Source organism: Hippopotamus amphibius, chromosome 4 (assembly GCF_030028045.1).
Source record: "Hippopotamus amphibius kiboko isolate mHipAmp2 chromosome 4, mHipAmp2.hap2, whole genome shotgun sequence".
NCBI classification, from domain to species: domain Eukaryota; kingdom Metazoa; phylum Chordata; class Mammalia; order Artiodactyla; family Hippopotamidae; genus Hippopotamus; species Hippopotamus amphibius.
The window spans coordinates 41,938,355-41,964,112 of record NC_080189.1 but is presented as its reverse complement, the minus strand read 5'-3'; the positions used below and the strand labels follow the sequence as shown (position 1 = coordinate 41,964,112).

Sequence of the window (25,758 nt, the reverse complement as noted above, 5' to 3'; positions counted from 1 at the left end):
ATATTCCGTAGACAAATACCCATCCACAGACAGCTGCTTCTCTTTTTCTCACCCTCGTGATGAGGTGATGGAGCAGAACTGACAAGGCCTGCTATAATGTCACTGTATCTTTAGGTCCCAGGATGCTAAGCTCTATGTGATGTAGCCTCAACGTCCGTGGGAAGATGAGAGAAATAATAGCAAATGCATACACAGAGCCTACAATGGGCCAACAGCATCATAATGCCCATTTTCCAAAAAGGATACTACGATCCACGATGTTTAAGCCGAATGTCCACAGTGGCCATGCAGTAAGTGGTACTCAGGATTCAAAGTCAGGTGTCTGTCTGTGAAGTCCCATGAGCAGCATACTACACCATGCCTCAGAACTCCCATAAGAAAGGAGTCTAGAGCCTGTGAGACAGTCCCCCTAGCATCCTAAGACTGAGTTATATTTTGTAACTCACATTATGAAGGATTAGTGTGAAGAAGTTTATGTCCCTGAACTTTGCTACTTTTTTATTTCCCTTAAAAATGCCTAAAATATAAGCCAAACCTACAAACACAGAAATAAAACCAGATCCACAAAATGCAAACATCTCATAAACAAGTCTCCAACCCATGTATTCCTTCTTCCCTCTTCCAGAGCACTGACTTCTGACAGGTAGTAGCCATGATTTGCCTTCATAAGGCTGGAGAGTCAAGTTCTAGAAGTCCTTGGGGTGTGAAGGACTTTACCAAATGGAATGAGCTGACCTGAGAAGAACGTGGGGGCCAGAAGAGCAAGGCCTCATATGATGCATCTCTTATAATTCTGACTGACTTTAAAGGAATAGTTGGTGAATTCTGAAAGCTTATGGCTTTGCCAGCTCAAATTTTTCAAATATACTGTGGAAGTGCATTCCAGAATTGCAGGCTGATGAAAAGTCATGCCAAAACGAAAAATGAAAATGCCAAAATCCTCAGCTCAGCCTTGCCAAGCATGTCCACTGGCAATATGGTGGAAAAAAACTACTGGGCCAATGGTAGGTTATTCTTTAGAGGATGCAAAATGGGAAACCGCTTCTTCACCATTAGGAAAAGGGACGCTTCTGGGCGGTCATAACATTCTTCTTGATTTTCAGCTCCAATGCATAAGTAACCCTCTCCCAATTCTGAAAAACATAGATTTTCACATGAAAATAATTCTACCTTTTGAGAAAAAAATTAGTTTCTGATATTCTCAATAAAAGGACCAATTTCATTGCAGTTGGTGGAGATTAAATCTATTGTTTCATCAAATGGTTAACAGTTGACGCCCTCACTTTCTCTACTCTCTGCGCACAGACTCGCAGATAAACTATGTGTCCTGGGCTCCTGTTATAGCAGGGATTACACTGCAACAGAACAGGTAAATGCGGGATAAAGGGGAAGGATGGAGGGTTTGCTGGGCAAAAGGGAAACCAGGAAGATCCAGAAGATAAGTAGATGCAGTTTACTCAGGGAAGGAGGGAGGAAGAGGAAAGCACAGAGATTCAGTCAGTCAGTTTCCCGGAGGTCATGATCTGAGAGGTGGAAGGGGATGGGCAAAGCAGGAGAGTCTGAGGGCCTGGAAGAAGGTCCAAGAGGTCTGTACAGATCCAGAAATGAAACCGCAAGGTGAGGACACCCAGAGGACCAAGGGCGTCACCCCATGAAATTCTAGGCGGAGTCCTGTTTGAACTCAGTTATTTTTACTTTGTCCCTTAATAAACAAGCTGGCTTTGTCAGAAGCCAGTCACATCACACCACGTACCCAGCATTTCAATATCAGCAACAACCCAGCACCTCTCTAGGAAAGCCAACTCCGAGTGTGACCACTCACAGCAAACCGGCATTGCCACCACGTGGACAGGCTTATTCTTAAACTCAGTCCTTCAATATCATCAGCTTGTAAGAGCCAGATTGCTTGCAAACTGTTCTCTATTCTAATTCCAATTAAAGAAAGCTTTGAAATGTGAACCATGACCCCTAGGCAAATGATATTAACAGGTTATTCCCAACTCTCACAAAGAATGAGCTTTGCAATCTAATTTGTGCAGCAATTAAATTCAGACCAAAGTATAATTTTATTTTATTGCTCAGTACTTGCCTGCATTTTTTAAGCCAGTAATTGCAGGAAGGAGTTAATTTGATAATATAAATAAAAATTGGCCCCGAAGGGCAATAACCAATCCGTTTAAATGCAAAAATGCTCTCCCTCCAAGGCATCCCACAGCAAATATGAAACATGATTTCCAAAGTGCATTGCCCATAATTCTCTTAATGCAGTGACAAGCATGAGAATTGTGAAGCAAATATTTTAAATAATGACATCTGTTCACCTGTGAATAAGTGCTCTTGTTTATATTTTGGGGGAATCTATTGTGTGTCAGGCATCTCAGTTCTGTACATACACTGAAAAAATACCTTTCACAAAAATGTCCAGTTTTTAAGTAAGGTATTGGGCCTCCACTCATTCAACTAATGTTTAAGAAGTACTTATAATGTGCTTCTTCATGTTTTTTCTTTCAAGTCTTGGGAACCCAAGAATACAGCCTTAATATCTTGAAAGCAATAGAGTTCCATTTGCTAAGTTTTCTCTTCATGTATTCATTTTATTTCATGTCTTCTCCCAGTCACTTCTGTTCTGCTCACCTGGTAAGCTTCTATTCATACATTAAAACCCTCCTAAGTAGAGTCCTTCTCCTATATAATCCGTCCTTTGAATTATTTCCATATAATATGTGGGCTTTTGCTATTGCACATGGCATGTTATTTTGTAATTATCTCTTTCCAGGGCTGTGCCCAATGCTGTGAACTCCTTAGAGTCAGATTTATTCACACAACACTAGGAATACCATCTCTACATGTCTCTGATACCTTAGCCAAAATTACAAAATCTTTTTGCAAACCTTTACACTTAGGGAAGTGATAAAATTCTTCTGAGTACTTCTCTGTCATTCTACCCAACATCATGGATAAAGTTATGAGATGAGGATATCTTTGAAAACATCTCAGTGACTCATCTCATGCTTTCTCCCATCCCTTCCTCCTCCCACTCCTGCATCCCCAGACTCAGAGAGAAGAGGGTGCACTGGAAAGCAGTCGGAAACCTCCCCTTCGGAAACCCATTTTACAAGCAGCCCAGGTGCTGGGACCTGCTTTGTCTGTGATCTGGCTCACTTTTTCAAGGATGTCACATCTGCTCAGAACATTTTTCCAGTTAATGAGTCTTCCTCAAATGGAGCCTCAGAGGTTTTGATCTTAGTACCAGTCAACTTCAGGCTGAAGATGCAGGGCACTGGCTCAGCTGGCAGAGCTGGCTCAACCCCATGCTTCATTTTAAGGAAGAATAAAGAAACTTAGCCTGAATTTATAATGTGGAGTGTGCAGGTCAGATAATTCCCTCTAGACCTGCACCAGTTATCAGACCACAACTGGAGCTTAGTGACAGTTCTGTATCCCCATATTTTAAAGTTGTTTTTTAAAATACGACTGTAAGAACATACATGTTCAGTAGAGAACATGCTTAACATTATAAACTTAATAAAAGAGAAAAAATTAAATTAATCGCACTGTGAAGAAGAAACCATTGTTAAAATCATTCAAATTTAATGTTAAAACCTTTTTAGTTCGTATTTTCACTTGGTTAAGATACAATGGTGCATCCTGTTCCCCCACTACATATAACATAATATTAAAAAATGTTTTCTTATATTTAAACACGATTCACAAATGTTATTTTAAATGACTGAAAAATTTGACATATAAATAAATGTGTCCATAAATTAACTTATCATGTTCTCATTGCTGACTTGTTGGGTTAATTTTCATTTTCTTGCAGCTGTAAATAACGATGACATGAACATCTATACACAGACCTTTCGTTTTTTCCCCCGGAATGTCTATGATTCTACATAGCTGCATTGTATTGCATGGCTTTATAAATGAGGTCATCAATTGTCTGCGAATTTCCCAACAGGAAATTTGTCCCAATATGTTTCTTAAAATTCTGCTGAAATGTCAAGGTTTCTGCCAACAAAGTGGTAGCAAGGAACCCTTTAATGTCACTGTGGATGCCAATTTCTCCTTTCCTTTTTGCAGTCTTCCGCCCATTATAAACAAGGGAGGAAAGGATGGGAGGTAATCAGCTTCACAAAGAACTGGAGGCTAGGTCTCCCAGGCTCAGCCACAGCCTGGTTTGGATTGTGAATGTGTTTGTAGCATCTAAGGCCCTGGTCTCTCCGCAGGAGCACAGGCCAGCACGAAAAATCAATTGGCTTTTGTCTGGCACTAAATACCACCAAAATAAAATCTAAAGGTGTTTTTAAGGCACATACACACACACAATTTCTTTTCTTTCTCCCCTGGAAGTGCCTTAATTTTTTTCCTGGTTCAAGAAGAAATTGTCACTCTGAAGTGTCACTCCGTCTCCTGTCTCATTTTAGCCACACAATAATACTTTTCACTTAAGAATTAATTTGTTCTATACTTTGCAAAGTTTGTTCTGGGATGTGCTTTCTCATTTTAAAACATGATTATCTTATTAAAAAAAGAAACTTATGAGCTTTTTTTTTTTTCCATTAGTGGCTGGATAAAAGTGCAATCCACACAACGTTTGTTGAGCACCAGTGTAGTTTTCCGGCGGGCATCTTGGGATAGAAAGGTGAGACATAATTTGTCCTTACTCTCAGGAGCAGAGTCAAGAAGAAGAGCGTGCAGATAACTAACTATAATCTAAGATTGAGGTTTTAAATGGATTCTTCCGGGATTCCACAGTGTTGCCTCAAGGTAGCCATGAGGTGGGATAAGGGGTGGTCAGGGACCCGTTTGAACCAAGTTAACTGGCTAAAAGAAGTTTTCAAACTCAGGTATGGCCAAGCATGTTACATGATACAAGAAAGAGGAAAATAAAGTGTAGCTAAAAGAAAAAAAATTAATTATGCCCCTTCCGAGGGGTTCTGCAGAACCCATGGGCTAGGCCTTGAAGGATGGGCAGAATTTCAACAGAAAGAGTGAAGGATCTTTCTTGTTGAGGGAACGGGTAAAGATAGAGACCTGGACATGCAAGGCATACTTGGGGAGCCATCAATTAATGTGATTAATTACAGGTTAGTAGGGGGTGTTTTGCAGGGTACAATCAGCATGTCATTTAGAAAAGTGGTTCGCAATAGAATAGAGGAGCTTTTTTGCTATCATGCTGTAAGAAGAAGAAGCTGAAGGTTTTTGAGTACGGATGTGTTGTTAGAAGAACTGTTCTAGAAAGGTGTTTCTGGCAGCTAGGGGAAAGAAAACTTATAGATGGGCTGAGTCCAGATTCAGGGAGAACATTAAAAGACAAACATAGTCTCCACATGTGCAGCAATGGTGGCAGGAAGCAGGGTAATAGCAGTAAAAGCCAGATGACCCTTTCTCCTACACTGCTGGATCCATAGACTCTGGGGACCTGTCAGGAGAAGAGGTGAGGAAAGCCAGGCATCAGTCCAAGGTTCCAAGTCTAAGAGATGAGCTGATGGATGCCTGAAGATGAGAGGCTGTGGGCGGGGAGGAAGAGGTGATAGGAGAGCAACAAGAAGGACCAGGGGAATGCCTACGCTTAAGGGGTCAGTGAGAGGCGGTCGCAGTGCTTTAGGAGTCAAGGAATGGAGAGGATCTCAGGAAGCACAGGTGGGGGCACGAGCCAATGCTTTAGGGCCACAGAACAGGATGAACATGGGGAACAGGCTGTCAGACTTGACACTCGGGAGGTGACTGCTGACCTAAATAAAGCAATTTCAGTAGGTGGACTTGGGTGAATGTCAAACCACAACAAGTGGAGGAGGTGGGCAAGGAGATGGCAATCTCTCCTGGAAAATTTGGCAGTGTAGGGAACAAAAGAGACTGTAAAGAACTTGAAAGAGGAACAGGGGTGAAAAAAAGCATTTTTAAGGATAGGAGAGGTTTTTAGGTGAAGAGAAGAAACTGAAGAAGGAGGAGGGAGGACGCCAATAAGTATGAAGGAGTAAGGGATAAAAGATTTATTTTTATAAAATTTTTTGATGTCTTTTTCATCAGAACGGAGATTCATAACAATGTGACTTCTTTCCAGTCTTAAATTAGAACAACTCAACGATTTCTCTCATTCCCCACGTGCCTCTTAGAAATCATATCTTTTGTGGCTAAAGAGGTTTTCAAGTATTCAAAATGTGTATTAGTGCGTTTTAGAGTCATATTTCTCTTCTTGAGCTGTTATATTTTTAGTTACCTTTAAAATTTTTTGGCCTAAAATATCACTAGTAACTGGAACAACAATTATTTTATTTCTTCCTTTAATATGTATAGTGTATCGTATATATATCTTGTGTATGTGTTCATTTCCAAAGCCACAGTAAGATAGTTTTTAAGAAGAGAGTGGCTAACAGGGTCAAGTGCTCCAAAGAAGACAAATAAGACTGAGATTTAAAAATGTCCATCAGAGGTCATTCTTGACGTTGTCAAAACTGGTGGCTTTTGTGACTAAAGAAGTTTTCAAGTATTGACAATATAATTTAGAGCTTTTTAGAGTCCTATTTCTCTCCTTCCGCTGAGTTATATTTTTAGTGAGGGCAGAAGACAGGTTGCAGTGGATTAATAAATTAATGGGAAGGAAAAAAGAAATGGTACATAGAGACAACTATTTGAGGAAACCTGGCTTGAGGGGGATAGAGAATTGAGAAGGAGTTTTTTTAAATGCAAGAGATTTGAGTACATTTTTATGTTGGTGAGAAGACAGCACCCAAGAAGATGAGACTGATGATGTGAAGATTAGAAGGGGGACTGGTGAGTAGAGTCCTGGAGCAGGTATGAGAAGGGAGAGAATTCAAAGCACAGAAGGAGGAATCCGTCTCAGGTGCCACCTCTGTCTATAAAGGAAAGGGGTGGTGAGTGCAGGTGCAGGAGAACTGCCCAGGGTCATGTACTAAACTAAAGCCAGAACTGGACTAGAATTCACGCCTCCCACACCTCATCTGGAGACTGTGTCATCCTCATGGAGGTGGCCCAAGTGCTTTATGTATATTAGGATAAAATATAAAGAATTTTCAGTTTTGCAATTCAGAAACAATCAAATATTGGCCATTTCATATGATCAAGTTCATATTGGCTCATTTAACCCTCCCAACAACTATATTAAGTTTCAACTATATTATTTCATAGATGAAGAAACTGAGAAGCAGAGCAAGGTAATTAATCCGCCAAAGATCACCCAGCAAGGAAATAATGGCGCTAGGCTTTGAAACCCACTCTTTGGGTTCAGGGTCAATGCTCCTGACTTATTGAACTTATTGACTGAACTTCTTCCTTCTTTATGAGTTTCCAAACACTCCTCTGGATGCCTCAGCCATGGGAGGGGGTTGGGAGTGGAGAGGTGAGGGCAGTGAGCGGGTGGAGATGGGAAGCCAAGGCTGAGGCTGGGTCTGTGGCAGCTTCTGGGCTCTTTTATCAGCCAAGTCTGTCCTAAAGAGTTCTACAACTTGAAAGTTTAATGAATACAGAATTTTGGTAAACTGCATCAAAAAATCATCAATATCTTTTATTCACAGTCTTCTGTTTTCTGGTATGGGCACCAGTGAATTTCACCTGTATGAAAAAATTCCAAAACAACGCTACATTCCTGACTAACTGATATCTGATTAGTTGAGGCTTGGAACAAATATCCAGAGTTGCCCAGTGCCCAACAAAACAAGCCATGTAGCTTTTTCTAACACACTTGAGGGCAACAGCATCTCCACTTTATACTTACTTCTTATCGCAATAGACACGTTAATAGGAAGAGCATCTCTGAGATGCAGTTCTTATCCTTTCCTGCTTCTGCTTTAAGAACACACAGCGGTCTGGGAGCTTTCGGACAGAATCCCATGCTCTGTGATTCAAAAAATGGAAATTTGGCATTATATGCCAATGACATTTACTTCTGTGGCAGCTCAAGCGGCAAAAAGCCATATGCCATACACCTCGAATCCAGCCAAGCCACGCAAATGGATATGTGAAAGAGAAATAAGGAAATCGGGACCAGAAGAGTTCCAGGGACTTGCTTGCCTCCAGCACTTTAAACACACAATCACTATGGCAAGAATCAAATCTTCCTACTCTTAAGAGACTCTTGAGGAATGCATTTTTTTTTAATTTAAGAGAAATTTGGAAGGTAAAGGTAAAATACAAGAGATAATTTTTGCAAACTGCATGATGTCATGCTTACTATTTGACAGGCTATACAGGCGCATGTTTCTTGGATGCGCTCAGGGAGGGAGCAGTCATCTAAATGGGATGGACTGCCGGGAGGCACATCTATCTTCTGCACTGGAAAGTCTCTTGGTGGCCATTTTGTGAAAGGATAAATGCCATTATTGGCATTATTTTCCCCAGTGGCCTGGAAACAAGACTGGGGGTGGGGGGCGGGGAGGAGGAATAGAGTACTCCCCAAATGACCAAGGCATGTGAGTTAAGCAGATCTAAGAGTGATATAGGAAATGAGTGAAGGTGAAAAAATAAAACAGAGGAATTTTTTAACTGGGGGGGGGTCCAACCACTGTGCTTGGAAAAAAGAAATTCAGTTTATTTTGCAACTGTTCAGTGTCTTTGAGGCTTTCCAGTCATCTCACATAAAGCTACAGATGTGGAAAAATAATTTTCATTTTTATTAAGAAATGAATGGCAAAATCCATATGTACTCCCTCAAAGTTTTGACATTTGAAGAAGAGATTTGGAAAAAAGGGTCTAGAAGTGTTTCTCAATAAGGTCTGCTGGAATTGGGGGCAAGAAAATTCTTTATTCTATAGAATTACAGAATACTTAGTACCTATAGTCTCTAGGAATAGAACAACAGTGACCATCCCACAAAAATGGTATAAATTAATTCAGCTTATTGGCCAGGTGGGCTATTATCAATACTGAGTGAATTAAACATTTCTGGCCATTTATTCATTCAACATTCAACCCCAAATAATTGGGCAGATACTACTAAAAAATATCAGGAGGACATTAAGGTTTAAAGCTATAGTTCCTGCTTCCACTGACATATTTACTTAATATAGAAAGATAGATTTGTAAATAAACTACTACACTATAGCTCAAAAATATTTTCTGAAAGAAATTTTGAATTCCATGCTGTGGAGACAGAGGTGCAGAATTTCACTCTTAATGAAAGGGTAATCATCTTACTGAGGTGGCACTTGTGCAAAATCCTAAAGTAGAATTTCAACAGGCAGATGCAGGAAGTCATTTCTGGCAGAGGGAAGGAGGATGAGCAAATACCTCAGCTAGGAAAGCATGATGGCATAGGCAAGGAAGAGTGGGTAGTTCAGGATATGCAGAGCTTAGGACAGGTGCAGGGTGAAGACACCGGGATGAAGCAGGAAAAGTATGTTAGGATAGTTAAAGAGAAATCTGAACAACTTGCTAAGATTATGAAACTTTATAAGGCAGGCAATGGAAAGCCACAGATGTGGATTAAAATCAAGTATGGTATGGTCAGACCTGTGCTGAGGACATTCAGAAAGTGGGAAGGTTTTGAAGCTTGGAGATAAGTTACTGCAATAGTTGGTTTCTTAGTCAGCTATTACCAGTGCTGTGTAACAAATAATCCCAACAGCTAAGAAGCTGTTCTCATACTCACAGGTATATAGGTCAGCTATGGTAGCTGTTTTAAGCTATAATTCTGTGGGCTAGCTGAGCAAACTGTAGTCCATATGCCTCATTCTGGGACCTACAATGAAGGGGTAGTGCTGCTCAGGTTATATACTTCATCTCATGATGAAGCCAGAATACAAGAGCCCAACCCAACCACAGGCTTCTGTTCATTTCATAACCATGAACATCTCACTGGCCTAAGCAAATCACTTGACCAAGTCAAAAGTTGAAGGGCAGGAGAAATACACTTCACTCACCATGAAGTCATGGCAAGGATGTAGAGATATACCACTCCCATGGAGCAACAAAGAACTGCAACCAGCCATTCAGTCTACCAGATTTGGAGAGAAGAAGACTATCTAAGCCAAGGCAATGATGAGAAGGCAGAGGACCTAACAGTTATTGTAGTGACTTTGGTCACTGACTGTCTTCACAAAGAGGGACTAGTCCATAAACTTTCAAATAGAAACTCACCAGACTGCCATCTCCATGAGGGCAGGGAACCATCTGTCTAGTTTACCTCTGTATTCCTAGTGCCTGGGGCAGTGCCCACTACATTGTAAACACACAATAATATTTGTTGAAAAGATGGACAGCATTTAAAGTTTAGGTTGGATAGTAACACTATTAACCAAAAGTGAACCACTGATGTGGCCATGCTGTGTCTATGATGGATGTGGGACAGGAACACTGAATATATTCTATATCCCAGATACTGAGTAGATCCCGAGAATACAGAAAAAGCAAGGCTCTACCCACTAGAAACCTGACAGTTAGACAACTGAAGTTCACTGTGGTAAATTCTAGGTCTAGGTATTCACAAAGACAGAGCAAGGGGAGCACTTGAAGGAGATCTGAATGGGTTCTTGCCAAAAGCAATAGTTGAGGGCTTAAGAACTTTCCTAGGGAAGGCGTTGGCTGGGTGTGGGAATGATATTTGAATTGATTACCTACCTAAATGACTTCCTCCCATATAGTTTCACTGAGCACGCATTATTATTTTTAATTTTACCAGGACTGCATGGAAAATACACAGAAACAACAAAAGAAAGGAGAGAGGAAGGACAGGAAAAGAAGAAACCAGCAGTTTGGAATTCTCATCTCTCAAATTCAAGTTTTCATGTTGATTTTTCTCTCTAAAACAATCGGCTGGAGAAACTGCTGTAAAATTGAGCCTCACTTTTGTACCCTCCTTTGCCTCTCAACTTTTGCTCCTGCTTTTGACCTGTTAGACCTGGTCACTTATGTATCTACGCCTGGAGATGGCGTGGGCAGGCCAGCATCTGGTGTTGAACCATGCAGGCAAGTGCTTTAGTTTCTATTTGGGAAAATGAAGGTGGATAGTCTTTGACCCATCATCACTCACCGCTGCTCAGATTAAAAGCATGATTTTGAAAAACCTGTACAAGCATACAACTAGTGTAAATGAGCAATTGAATTATGCATGTTTAAACAATTAAAGAAATATTTTAACTCCTGACCCCCATGATCTGGTATTTTTTGCAGGGAATATTTGGAAATCTCATTTGGGATATTCTAACTTCTCCCACCTCTTGTATCGGAGTCCTAGCAAATGGCTTCTGATGCTACCATCTCATTCTGACTCTTCAGTAGCTAGGGCTCCTCTTTGCCCTCCATCCGCCACCGCATCTCAACATCTGGTACCCTCAGTTGGAGAGAAGGAGCACCTATATGATACTACCTTAGGTACTTCTGTTTTTACCTTAGGAAACACATCCCTCTGTAGGAGTGTGTTCTCAACTCCCTTTTAGCATAATTTACTTTACAATTTCATGATATTTTCTATTAAATTAAAATGGACTTGGCAGTTTTTGAGAGATTCCCAACTAACGGTACTGTTCTTAGATTTCCAACTCTGTTTCCCACCTGCCCTTTAATTTAAAATGCCTAAATCTCATTATGCTTAGCTTAAAATGTAGGTAATTTCCTTTTAATTGGACATACACTAATAAAATGGTTTCTGTGTCATCATCAAATCCCTCACATAATCCACCATGGAATGTGGAATTCAGGTCATAGGAACCAGTTAGCAATTCACACAGAGCCCCAAAGTGTAGTTAATAAAAGAGAAAAGAATTTTCAAAATCGTTGAATAGAGTTATAGAGAGCAGTTAACTTAAAGAGTTGTCATTATTTTCATGTTTAGGGATGGTCTGCAATTGAACCAAGGAACTGATGTACATGGGATGTAACATACAACATAGAGAATACAGTCAATAATATTGTTATAACTCTGTATGGTGACAGATGGTAACTAGACTTATTGTGGTGGTAATTTCAGAATGTATAAAAATATTGAATCACTATGTCATATACCTGAAACTAACATGATACTGTATGTCAATTATAATTCAGCAAAAATACACGTATAGTTTAAAAAGGTACTGATGTATCTCTGTTCAGCAGAAGAACCTATCAATTCTTTGCTTCTTTTCACTGGTAAGTCTCAATTTAGCACATATTACACATTCAAAGAAAGATACACTGACTCTAGGGAGACCTTGGAAATAAGAGCCCTGAGCCACACCCTGTGTGGTACATGAAGGAACCCCCAAGATGTGTATTCACTATTGTTAGGCTTGTCCCAAAATTATTCATGAGACTTAATGACAGTAAATATTTTTATAAATGCTCCAATTATATTGAATGTCGATAAAGCAAAATATACTAGCAGTATTTTCAGCCAACTAAACCCAGTCAACCTTCAAATACATTTTAAACAGTTTAACCATTTTTATGGAAATTACATGAACAGAGTCACCAAAATCTAATTCTACCTGGATGACTCAGGATCCTCATATAAAACCCCTTCGTAAGGAGACACGTCCAGGCTGTTAGTGGCACGACCCCAGGACAGTCCCTGGAAATGAACAACTTTACGGTCATCCCTGTTTTCTCATAAAAGTTGCACAGACCCTGTGCAGCTGGGATCATTAAGACGGCACTCTGAGATGGACATTCCATTGTTAATCATTAAGTCTGAGGGAGAAGCCTGAAAATGTTTTGCCATCAGCTTTGCCATGAGTATCCTTTTCCTTTTCAGAGGTATTTAGAGTCCTGTGTCACCTGGTGTTTGCACCAGGCCAGACTGAGCCAAGTAGTTTATGTGCCTGACACGGTCCAGGGCCCGGAGCCCGCCTAGCCATGCTAATGTTCCTGCCCCTGCCTCACAGATGAGGAATCTGAAGCTGAGAGTGCTGAATCCCTTGCACAAGGTTATCCGGCTGGCAGTGGGGGACCTGGGCTTTTAAATGGCCAGTGTGCCCACCTCTGAGATTCAGCTAAGCTCCTGCACCACCTGCAGCACATCTTTGGGCAGGCTCCGGAGAGCGTCCCACACCTCCACAAACCTGCACAACAGGGCTTCCTCCTCACTTAGAAATTTGTCCCCACTGTGGTCAAAATCCCCTTTTTTTGTGGCTAAACCAAAGTTCAATGGCTCTCCATACAGAGGCATGGGAAAATCTATATTTAAAGATATTTGAACTAACGACCTTGGGAAATCAAAGCAGCTCAATTATACTGCACAACCAAGTGCAAATTACTGTTTGCCTGTTGAGATCAACACCTCCCATTTGTATGGGGCAATTTACAAAGCCCACCTTTGAGGGCCTAACTCTCACCGTGATTCAAAGAAATACCTTTGCTATTATTATCATTCTTGTTATTACTGCTACTCAGCTTACAGATGGGAAGGGACTTGGTGGCTAAAGGACATGCTCAAGGTCACACTGCTGGTGAGGGGCCAGGCTGGGGCTGCCAGCAGAGTTTCCTGCTGCTCTCAGCCTGGGTTCTTTTCTCTCCACCTTGCATTCTCAGTGGGGCAGAGGACAGTGCACCTGGGGCAAAAATTGGTTCTTGGAGGAGCAAAAATTCTTAGCCTTCAAATGTATAAAGCACACCTGTGCATACATTATATAAACAGATAACAACATATCTGCATAAATTTCAGGAGGAGGGTGATTAGGGGAAAGATATCTATTAAAGCTCCTTAATGGGGTTGTGATGCAAAAGAATTGGAGAAATATTGCTTCACACCACAGCGGTCTCTCTGTCTTGGTCAGGACCATGTTACCTATAATTAATATATTTCCTCTTAGAAAGTGTACACTCTGGAATCTATTTAAAAAGATACTTCTTGAAACAATAAATTAGTGCAGTAAGTCTCTTTCTTGGTCTTTCCGCTGTCCCTAGACCACATAATTGATATTGATGAGGACATGCTGTGATTACTGTCCAACGGAAAGTGGCAAATTACATGAAAAAGGGTAACACTACCTTAAGTGGATACCTTAAACACACTCAAACACATTCAAACACACACACACACACACACACACACACCATTTGCTACCTATCCAACAAGAAACATCAAAGGAAAAAAATAAATCTATTCATATAATACATTTGCTTCAAGAGGAGATTCAATTTCCTTCATGCCAAACCTAAAGATCTTTGTGAAACATGAGAAGCCTTTTGAATAAATACTTGTAAATGGCCCAGACAGCTGAAAAATGGATAACCTCATACGACATGAGGGCCCTTTAAAAGACTTCTCCTCTACTTAAATATTCATGTTTCAATTAAAACGTACACCTACTTTATTAACCACACCAGGCCTGGGTTCAGATCAATAACAGCAGCACTAGATGGAATTCTAATGAAGATAAACAACGCCGAGTCCTCCCCAGCTCCCCCTGGGCACAGATGCACAAAGCCTCCTTTCACAACTTGCTCCAAGATATTTTACAGTCACCTGCCTCATGCAAATGAGGAGATTCATGTTTATTCATGGTGAGAGTTACAGACCACCTTTCATTCCCTAGGCCAGCTCAGCTAACCAACAGAGCGCCTTCTGCACCACTAGGAGGTTGCGCTGGCCTAGGAAAGGGACTTCTGAATATCCAATTGTCCCCTGAAAAGCATACATAGAAAGTCAGTAAGCTGGAAGCAGTTTGGGAAGAAAACATATTTCCCTTTTTCATTCATGCAATCACTGCCTTTGAGCTTTCAAACAATCTCTTTTCTATACCACACCATAATTCATTAGATGTGACTAGTTAGAGGTTATTTTCCATGGAAAACCTTCCAGGGGACTTCTCAGGATGTTTCCTCCGTCCTGTGTCCTGCTCTCCAATTCTTGCTACTGAATTGAGATTTTCACCCACTGACTCGGAAGAAGCTGGTAGCTTAGCCAGAGGCAGCTGCAGCTTTGTTTGATGGGCCTGGGTTCTCCCCATGCACAGCCTCTCCTCTTTTAAGGGATGGTTTCTCATCTGTGAGCCTAAGAATATAAACTCTATCGTGTGTGCTTTGCTTATTATGCTGCCGGGTAATGTTTATCTCTCCAGAGTGTCTACATTTTTCTTTTCTTTTTTTAATTTATGTTTTTTAAATTGGGGTATAGTCGTTTTACAATGTTGTGTTAGTTTCTACTGTACAGTGGAGTTCTCTATGCTATACAGCAGGTTCTCATTAGTTATCTATTTTATACATATTAGTGTGTATATGTCAATCCCAATCTCCCGATTCATCCCACCCCTTGGTGTCCAGATGTTTGTTCTCTACGTACACCTCTGCCTCTATTTCTGCCTTGCAAACCAGTTCATGTGCACCATTTTTTTAGATTCCACATGTATGTGTTAATGTACAGTATTTGTTTTTCTTTTCTTGAATTGCTTGACACTGTTTGACAGTCTCTAGGTCCAGCCACGTAGCGTGACTACATTTTTCAAATCATTAGTTTCTTCTGTTTGGGTAAGTTGAAAGCATAGCGGTCATCTCATCTTGATTTTTAATACCCACTTTGATAGCATCTGAGGTAACACTAATGCTATGAGCAAATATTTTGATGGTATCTAGAAGGTTCAGCCGTACCTGGAGAGGTCTGGGCAACTAGGTAATTGCTGGAGAGGCCTGAGCTCCTGCCAGACATTAAGTACATGAAAACTGTGGGACCTGCTGCTAATTTTCAGGCTGCTACTCAAGGCTTGTCCCATGGAAAACTAAGGTACCTAATAAAGTTGTTTGGAGAAAGACACTGTCAAATTTCCAGCTTAAACCTTATTTCCAGCAAAGTTAAATGAGTTGTTTAATTCAGTTCAGAACTTAATTGAGGGTACACAGACAGCTTCACTTTTCTTTCTTCCCCCTTTTTAACATAATGGCCAAAAGATGTCTTCTTGTGAAAAGGGCAATTTACTCATATTTTGCAGACGGGATTTATCTCATTACATAGAAAAGGAACGCTTTATGACTACATACACTATTTTACTTCCTCAAAGTCTTTTTACACTTATTATGTCAATTTAAGATCACACCACCATAAGAGAAAGTGATGGAATACTGGTATCCACCTTTCTGTTTTTAAATTTTCAGGCATAGAGCTCCTGAGTAGCAGAGTCAGGATTAGAACCTGGGCCTTGCAGACCGACAGACACACTACTTCATCAGTGCACGCCATGAGTTGGAGACATGTTACGTGTGTCAATTGATGGTAATTCTCTGGACACAATTCACCTTTAGTGATCAAACCTACCTTACTAAAAATCTTCATCGATACCGTTGGCTCCACCCCAAAGATTTAATTGGCATGTGGTGCATTTGGGCACTGGGATAACAGGGCTTTCAAAAGTCCTCCAGGTGATTCTAACGTATAGGCAGGTTGAGAAACGCTGCTACACACAGATAAAGATTTTGACGTGTATACCCTTGTTCGAATTTTTAAAGTCGAACAGTCAGCCACAAAAGCTTTAAATGAGATTCCCATACCTGAAATAGCCAAATCACCTGCATCCTCTTTCCTCACCGTCACCCCCCACCCCCAGCTCAAAAATAAAGGCTCCAAAGAAATGATTACGGGGCCACTTGCATGCCGAGATATCCAGCTGTGGTTTAGCTCCTCTCTAACACCCATGACAATGAATAATGCATGCTCTGAAATATTGGTAATAAGAGGCAAAAGCATAGAATACAAACTCAGTGGCCTGAATCAATGGATTACTCTGCAAAGACAGCTATATTGAGAAACTGAAAGTACTTTTTAAAGCATAAATATTTTAATCACTCTCTAATTCTACTTCTCTTGAATAAATAGAAAAAAAAAATCACATTTGCTGCTTCCTAGATCTGGAGGAGCAGGAAGAGAGCTGCTTTTCCAAACACTCACTTCCAGCAGCAGCATTAACTACCAAGCTCTAGGTATCTACCAACTAATGTCTCCAACAAGGTGGGTTGTAGAAGAGATTCCTGTGTCTGCTGGAATCTGGTATTGTTTGTTGGAAAAAAAAAAATCACAGTTTAAGATTGAGGGATACTGCTTCTCCAGCAATGAGCTAAAGAAGGCATATAGCCTTTCTTATAGAACCCTGGGTCTCAGGTCAAAGATTAAATCCACCATCTATGCTTCCATTCAAAGTGACAGAAGCCTGAGAAGACGTCCAAGAAAGTTCAAAGAAACTGTATCTCATCCTGGGCTCTTTTAAGATACTTCTGAATTCCCATTTGGATAATCTTAGGAAACAAGAAAAACGTTAAATCTACCAGTAACACCAAACCCACATCTGTTCCTAAATTCAATCTCTTCTGCTACCAAGTTAATAACAAGAAGAAAACAGAACTGGTTAAAATTTCAACTTTTCTCTCTTTTCCAATTTATTTTCTGGTAAAGAAAAAAGTGGCTGATAGGCAGCAGGAAGAAATCAGAAAAGACATTCTTCACATTGAACTGGAGGCCCTCACACAGGGTCCTTTTTTTTTGTTGTTAAGACAAAAGAGACAAAAAAGAGAAATAAAAGAAAAAGGGCATAATTATATCTATATTTGAGCAACCACTAGCAGAACTGGTATTATGCTAGTCTAACAGCAAAAAGAACAATAACAAAAAAGCTCATCTGTCCATGTTTCATTAATTTAAATTGATACCCACAGCTGTAAATCTAATATACTTACAACTTAAATACACATTACGGTAAGCAAAATAATGGCCCCCTCATTGATGTCCGTATTCTAATCCCCATAATCTGTGAATATATGTCCTTTTATGGCAAAAGGGAATTTAGGTTGCAGATGAAACTGAGGTTGCTAATCAGCTGACCTTAAAATAGGAAAGATTACCCAGGATCATCCAGGTAGTCCAGGGTAATCACAGGGGTCCTTGCAAGTGAAAGATGGAGGCAGAAGAGGGATCAGAGTGATGAGAAGAGATGCGGAAAGGACTGAACCTGCAGTTGCTGGTTTTGAAGATGGACAAAGAGGGCCATGAGCCAAGGATGCAGGCAGTTTCTAGAACCTGGAAAAGCCAAGGAAATGAATTCTCCCCAAGAGCCTCCAGAAAGGAACATAGCTCTGCTGACACCTTGATTTTAGCCTAAGGAGACCCATTTTCTTTGGCTTCTGAACTATGGAACTGTAAGATAATAAATTTGTATTGTTTAAGTCACTAAATTGTGGCAAAATGTTACAGCAGTATTAGGAAACTAATACACATGTGACAAAAAGTATATAACCGATATACTTTACTGGTTACAAAAGTAAGGCATGCATTGAAAAGAAAAAAGCAAACATAGTTAAGGTAGAAAATTTAAATGCCTTGTCATACCCATTCTTGATCCTCTGATGTTCACTCCTGACCCGTGGACATGTGGAGTGGGACTCTCTGCCTCTCAGGCCTCCAGCTGCCTACCCACAGCCATAAACTTGGCAATAGATGTGTAATATCAGAATTTGTTTATGATTGTCCAATGCAAAAAGACGGTACTAGGGCCACAGTAAGAAACTGTACTTGAACCTGGCTCTTAGATCTTGTTGCAGAAAGTTTTTGCAGTCACGTTAAGTTAATTACAAAAAGGTTTCGGCATGACACTTTGTGGGGCTTGCTGTCGCCTAGCAGGACCACACCCTGTGCAGGGAGAATATCACCTCCACCAAGCCAAGCACACAGCCACGATGAACAACACGGATCTGAGAGCCATGCTGGCCTCCTCCCTCCGGCCCTCTCTGCAACTCCAGACTAAGGCCTCTGGTTTCCTTTGCTAACAATGTATTCTTGGGGCTTCATGACCTACACTTATAAATTCTACAGAAATTAAGTGTCTAAGTACTCATTCCCTTGAGTCATTCCTTTGCAGGAATTTGGTAATATTTTCTATACACCTCATCTGTGCATATGTTAACAGCAATAATATTTGATTTTGTCATTTATAGAAACGCAGATCTCTGTAATTCTGGAGGAGCACGAGAAATGAAATCCCCTCAGAAAGCAGATGGATAGCTGGTGCCAGAACACATGAGAGTCAGCGAGGTCTCCTGCTCCTGGAGGAGTACGTGCCCCCAGGACACAAGAGCTGAGGACTGGATGGCTTCCAGAAACAGTGCAGCACAGGAAGAGTCGAACTGAACCAGATGCAAAGTAGCCACAGCAATTTCAGAGACTTACTGATTTAACTCTCCGCTTTTTTTGACTTGATGGAACAAAGGTCTCCATGCTCCTTCTTGCCACTCTCCCAAGGATAATTTGCACCTGAATTGCAAAGTCCCTCATAATCAAGTGAAGTACACTTAGGAGGCTGCAGTTACAGTCATAAGCGAATTAATGGGCTTCTTTCCTCCACTTCCCCTCTTGAATCATGTCTGTCTTTGGGTATAGTTATTCAGACACTTGCAGCTGTAGCGCGCAAGTTACAGATCAGTGTTTTCCACAGAAGGGAGTTGCTGGGGGCTATTTCAATGAGTTAAATAGATGGCCCATACAAATACATAAAAGGATTGCAGATCACTTAAATAAGCCAGCACACAGATTGAAAAACAACCTAAAATTTTTGTAAAAGTGATTATAACTGCAGTGAACAACAATAGGATAAACACAAAGATGTAAAATAGGGCATCAACATCACAAACTGTGGGGGAGGGGAGTAAAAATGTAGATCTTTTAGAATGTGTTTGAACTTATATGATTCTCAGTCTGAAGCAAGTCGATACAGTTATGGGTTAACATACCCGAAAACCAGGGTAACCACAAATCAAAAACATACAACAGATTCACAAAAACCAAAAAAGAAAGGAAGTGAAGAGGTGGCCCAGAGTGACTGGGATGGAAGGGCGTTCTCTGCTACAACTGCAGATAAGATCACGACACTGATGGAGGCTGTCAGGTTCTAACCTTGGGAAAGGCTTGGGGAAGCGTGTCCTTTTCCTGGTTTTTTTCTTTTTAACCAATATTGGGTCAAGATGCCATGGACTAGAAATATGGTGGAAAGGAAGGACCAGATGTAAATTCAGAGAAAAGGGGACTGGGAGGCAAAGACCAATAAGAATATCAAGTGATGCTGGATTCAGTTACTATGTTATGCCCCAAGCACAAGCCCATGAAGGCCCCATAGGATGACTGTGAGACCAGACCCTTAGACTTTTAGAAACAGTTATGTCCTCAGTACCAGGTCAGCAGGCATGGGTGAGGGGGCCAACCAAACCCGGAGCCATATACAGCAGCAAACCAGAATGACTAAAGACCTAAGCACGCCTGTCCCAACCAACACTTATTTCTAGCCATGTCACGATTGCTAACAAGGCTTTGATCTAAGGATAAAGATTCCGTTAATCTTGAAAAATGTACATGATGCTCCCGCTTCCTGTAAGTCGGTCAACATGCTTCTCTCCACCCAACATTCACTCACAAACAGGAATGTGAAATTCACACTCTTCCAAAAAGCCAAACGCTTCCTGTAAACCAAGAAATGTTCCATATAAACTTACTCAACTCCCCGAAAGAAGTTTCGCATTTTAACAAAAACTCTTTGTGACACAGCAAAGGGCAGTTATCTCGACACATCCATAACCCACAAAGAAATCGAGTGACCACAGCAGCCCTCCTCATCTCATTCTCTCCCTGGAAGCCACCTGCATAGGTGGAGGGGAGGCATTTTCCCCACTAAATCTTGTAATAATCAGGCATCCCGGACCAAGGCCTTTAAAGGAAAAAGTTCATCTTATCAAGATTTCTCAAGAAAGGGTCTCGGCTGGTGGCTCCTGCTTAGTAAGCCAAAAGGAACAAAGCTGCTCTAAGCTTATCCCTAGAGAGATAAGAGCATCATTGGCACGCAGCTTCCTGTCTGTACAGGCAAGCCTTTCTTTCTCCATCCTCAAGGCCACCTAAAATCAGAGTCATCCTCATTCTTCTTCCACACACAGCGAAGGGACCATGCAAAGGGTGGGGGCTCCACTGGGGAAGCTGCTGCCTCTGCCTCAGATTTTCCTTACCTTGTTGAAGTCTTCAGAGGTTGCCCTCATTTCCTTCCATGTCTTGTTCAGGAGCTGGATACAGATGCAGAAAAACTCCTCGAAGGATCTGTCGTGGGTGAAGAACATTGGGTGGAAATCGTTGCAGGTCTCACTAGCTGGAGGAAAGAGGAGGGAAAGATGGGAGGAAACTTGAGAAGGGGAATGAGAGGATACGGACACATGCTCCAAAGGCAGATGATGGGAGGCATGTTTGGCTCAAGCCACAGTGGAAAAAAGGCCTTTTGAGAGGGCAACCAAAGGTTAGTCACTGTGAAACTTTGCAGTTTAAGGTCAGATGGTCAGACCTACCCTTAGGCACATATTTTGACTGAAGAGAGTGAGCCTCTAAGTCACCCCATGACATGATCCTTATGGCTGTGCTCCAGGATCCCTGGTGTTGAATACGGGCTCTGCATCTGCCTTCTTGACCTTACAGAGATTATTCAAACTGCCCTGTCAGTCACAGCTCCTCCATCACCCTTAATTTCCCATTTCTCAACAGAATAACTGGCAGATGATGAGCTTTCCCGAATACACAATTAATTGTAACTTTGAAAATAGCATCCTTGATTATTTCTCCAGGGGGCTCTTTTCCCTCTTATGGCAGCAAGCGGAGGACATATGAGATCATTAACCATCTGATACCATTAACCATTTGTTTTACATTCCCAGACACAGATGGCTGGAGGTCAAAGCAACCCAAGTGGTTTTAAAGGCTGCAGTTGGTTCAGCCCTGGACCAAACCCTGAAGTCCGTCAGACCCCCTTCAAGCCACCCCATTACAAAGCTCCCTTTGTAATGGTCAGACCCAGTGCTCTGAGTTCTAGGTGTGGCCACCTCTCTCCTTCTTCCCAGAAAGGCACACCAGCCCCTCCCTTCTCAGCTGTCTGTCAAGCTTACATTTTTTATAGCCCTTTTATGGTACATACATTTGATCTTTAGAATGCATCTTACTGTTCATGTCTTAACAGATGACCACAGCAGCCCTCCTCATCTCATTCTCTCCCTGGAAGCCACCAGCACAAGTGGAGGGGAGGCATTTTCCCCACTAGATCTTGTAATAACAAGGCCAAGAAAGTAGGCTTTGTAACCCCCCAAAACAGGATTCTAATTTTTTTTAAAATATAAGTTGTTACGTACAGTGAAAGAATTCCAATTTTAATTGGAATCTATTTAAAGACCAGTCTTCAAGACCCCAAATGGTAGACTTTTAAGCCCTGGAGGCCCAGGATGGGAGGAGGGGGTGGGGAGGGAGTAGGGTTTACAGCAGAGAACTTTTGTACTTGGGGAAAACCCTGATGCCATGGCATAGTTGAACATGGATTCTACCTAGAGGTGATCCTCTGGTGGAGGCTGCTGGTGAGTGAACCCTGATCAAACCTAAGGGGACATGCTCAGCTTTGGTAGGGACACACTTATACACAATCCTCTTCTATCTTCACCCTTTATGACAGTAAATGCTGTTTTCTTCCAGAGAAGGTAAGGGTATAGGCTAGCAGCAGCTTGCAGTCATGCAGAAAAGGTTTGGGTCTGAGGGCAGAAGACTTGGGTTCAAGTCCAGCCCATGACAATGAGGAGCTACTCACTTCCCCTTTCTGAGTCTTGATTTTCTAAACTAAAAAAATGGAAACAAAATCTCCTCTGCCTTCCCCATAGGCTTTGGAGAGGATCAAATGACAGGATTCACAAGTGCTTTGAAAGGATAAAAATTGGAGCAAGGCGATGGTGAAGACAAGGGATGTTATGCTGGCATAACGTTTCCAGGAACATAGGTTGTTTTTTGATTCCCCCCAGTTCTTAGTTAAGCCTGTTACATCTCAGAAATTAGAGACAAGAACATATAAGTCACCCCACTCCAGCTCCTGTTACCGGTAGAGATGGCAAAAGTGAAGATCTGACCTGATACACAAAGCTATTTAAGGAACTTGAAAAGTAAACAGAGGAGGATTGTGTGTTTGCTACCCTGGGCAAGGAGCTGTCAGTCTCACTTTCATAAGCACGGAAGCCCATAAAATTTACAAGTCTACAGAAGCACTTTAAACCACTATGGCCATACAAAAACTCGCTGTTAATCACATTATCGCAGTATCTTTTTCGGGGCTCGTGTGATTATATGTGTACTTTATGCCCTCGTTAAAGGGGACTACTGGAGCTGAGCTAGCCAAACAAAACTGAGACCAAGGAGCCCTGCTTTTGTTCGGGTGAAGAAGGAGGGAAACAGCCTCCTTCATAATAGGGATGCGGGGACAGAAGAGTGTGTGTACCTCACCAAAGGCTCTAGAGGAGTTATCTTCACAGCAACCCCGGAGCTAGGCACGCTGCTTGTCCTCATTTATATAAAAGAAAGGTGACACTTGGAGAAATTAAGCCTTCCATCATGAGCCTTTTTTTAAGGTGGCGCCAAATAAGCATTGGAAACCCACAGGTTAGCTGACCCAGCACCAGCTTCCTGCCTTAGTTGACATCAAGAGCTCAGGGCATTTCCTTGTGATTGCTACTTTGAAAACTAATTTCTCCACCCACTCTCCTAGATCTCCTTGGATTCCTCCTTCAACAGCAACCAGCATCTTGCCCTGCAGCCCAGTGGGGCTCACATAACAGCTAGCGTCTGCTGATGGACAACACCCGGCCAGGGGACAGTACCAATAGCGGCCAAACCGCTGTCACCAGCCACATGTCAGGCACTGGATCTCCGTTACCGTTACTTACTACATCAAGCATGCAGGGAAATAACATCAACTTCGTTTTTTAAAATTAGAAATAGGAGCGTTAGAAAGGTTATGGAAGTTGCCCAAGGCCTGACTCTCATGAACAGGTTCCTTAATTCAGACGTTTAAATAAACAGACAAAAACAGGCAGATAGAAGTTTATCACCGCTTTTTAAGGAAAATAAAAACACTTTCTGAGGAAAAAAGAGAGTTGAATTTGTAGGCAATGATTTTATAAATGAAATTTAAAGAGAAATTTTCAATGAGACAAAAATAGCAAGACTTTTTAAAAACCAAATTGTTTTTAAGCACACTATTTTTAACACAATGAGATTCTCTTTTATAAAAAAGAATCAACTTACTGGTCTTTTAAGTTTGAAATATTAAGGTATTTTCAGGGCTGAGGGTAAAATGGGTTCTTATTAATTTACTGACATCTAATTCATTTATAAATAGGCCAGCTTTGAAAGCTTCTATAGTCCACACACCCTCATTTTAAAAATAAAAAATAAGAATGCAATACACTTATGTAGCATTTTGCATTTCAAAGGAGATTTGTTCCCATTTTCCACTGCATAATGTGAGGTGAGTCAGGTATCATCACTGGAGACTCAAAGAACAAGGGCTACTGCAGTGCAGCAAGTAAACAATGAAAGGTGAGTACAAAGAAAGGATTCTAGTGCTGCCCTAAGACCTTGAGAAGGTCACTTCAGCTCTAGGGCTCCAAGTTTCTTACCTGTAAATGAGATGGCCTGGTAAGGTTCAAGCCAAGTCTAAGATTCTAAGCCTATACACCCCCCCCCCCCCCATGTAATGTATTTTCAAGTCCCTAATGTCCATCAATAATTATAGAACTTGGAGATTACACCTCCATTGAACTTTATGTCCTAAATTATTATTTCCTTGAATGATAGGATAGCTACACACTTCAGTTAGGGTGTTAGGGCATCAGAGTGGCATTTGATAGGCTTAGAAAATGTTGGATGAGCTAGTATTTACTCTTCCTTTCATAAGAAAATTGTTAGTTGTTTTCAGCCCCTTTCAACCTATTAATATCACCTAATGCAGACCATTATATAAGAAAATTACATGACTAAAGATAGAATGACAAGATGACACAGGCAAATGCACATAATTTCTGCTCTTTCATGGGAGGTTTCTCAAATACAATTTTTGAGATGCTGAAAAGCTCTGTTTCATGCTTTCGACGACCTTTGCCACACTGAGACTATGAACCCATTTGCAAGTGACTAGAGGGACACACGTTTTGGAAGCACTAGGCCAATTCTGAGTATTTTTACCACAAAATAATGAGCTATTTCAACAGCAACAGTCTTTGGAAATGGTGCACTTTGAAAGAGAGATAAGCACTGGCCTAATACAAAGGGCACTTTGCTTTAAAATTCTGAGCTACAGAAGGAAGGGGATAAATCATAAACACAAAAGCATTTAATACATGAAAACTGCCAGAGTGGTTGTAAAATCTTACTAGGTATCCACAGCGTGGAAACTCAAACTAGAACTATTTGTGGCTCTAAGGTTAGTATGAATAATATATTGATGAATTCTCTGATGCAAATGTTTATTTATACCTTTGCAGAAAACCTTACCCTTGTGGCCTTTGAATTTTCTATTTTTAGACCGGGTATTCTTTAATAGCTTGGTTGTGGAGTTTTGGTGCTGTGTGGGAAGATGCTACAAGTTCAAAACCTTTTGTAGGTGGGAGAGGTGAAAAGAGGTGACGACAGTGAGGGCAAAGAATGTGAAGCTCCCCCACTGCGGAGCTCCACCAGTGCAGAAGCTTCCACCTCTGCTATTTCAGGACAGGGGATCAGACTCTTGAAAGCTGCTCAGCGATTCCCAGCTCCTGAAACCAGTTTATTAGAACTCTGAATATTCTTTTCTAGCCTCTTTCATGCCTAAAAATAGCATGAAATCGACACTACAAAGACACACCATCTAATCCAATGCTTCATTGTTCACGTTCCTTCTGGGCCTTTTTTTAAGGACATGGAGAGAGAAAAAAATACCAACTTGTGTTAGGATTGAAAATCAGACTCAAGCATCAAAAGACAGCCCATTCACCAAGAATGACCTGAGGCCACATCCCAAGCACAGAGTTCTGTGT

The 25,758-nt window shown here is 41.2% G+C and overlaps 1 protein-coding gene across 2 annotated transcripts in view; it reads right to left on the bottom strand.

The window, feature by feature from the left end:
* ELMO1 (engulfment and cell motility 1) overlaps positions 1–25,758 on the bottom strand; it is a 508,334-nt gene that overhangs the window by 135,915 nt on the left and 346,661 nt on the right. For both annotated transcript variants that reach the window (XM_057730899.1, XM_057730900.1), the window contains one exon: positions 20,902–21,038. In XM_057730899.1, the coding sequence (XP_057586882.1) occupies positions 20,902–21,038 (137 nt within the window). The remainder of the gene's footprint in view (positions 1–20,901; positions 21,039–25,758) is intronic.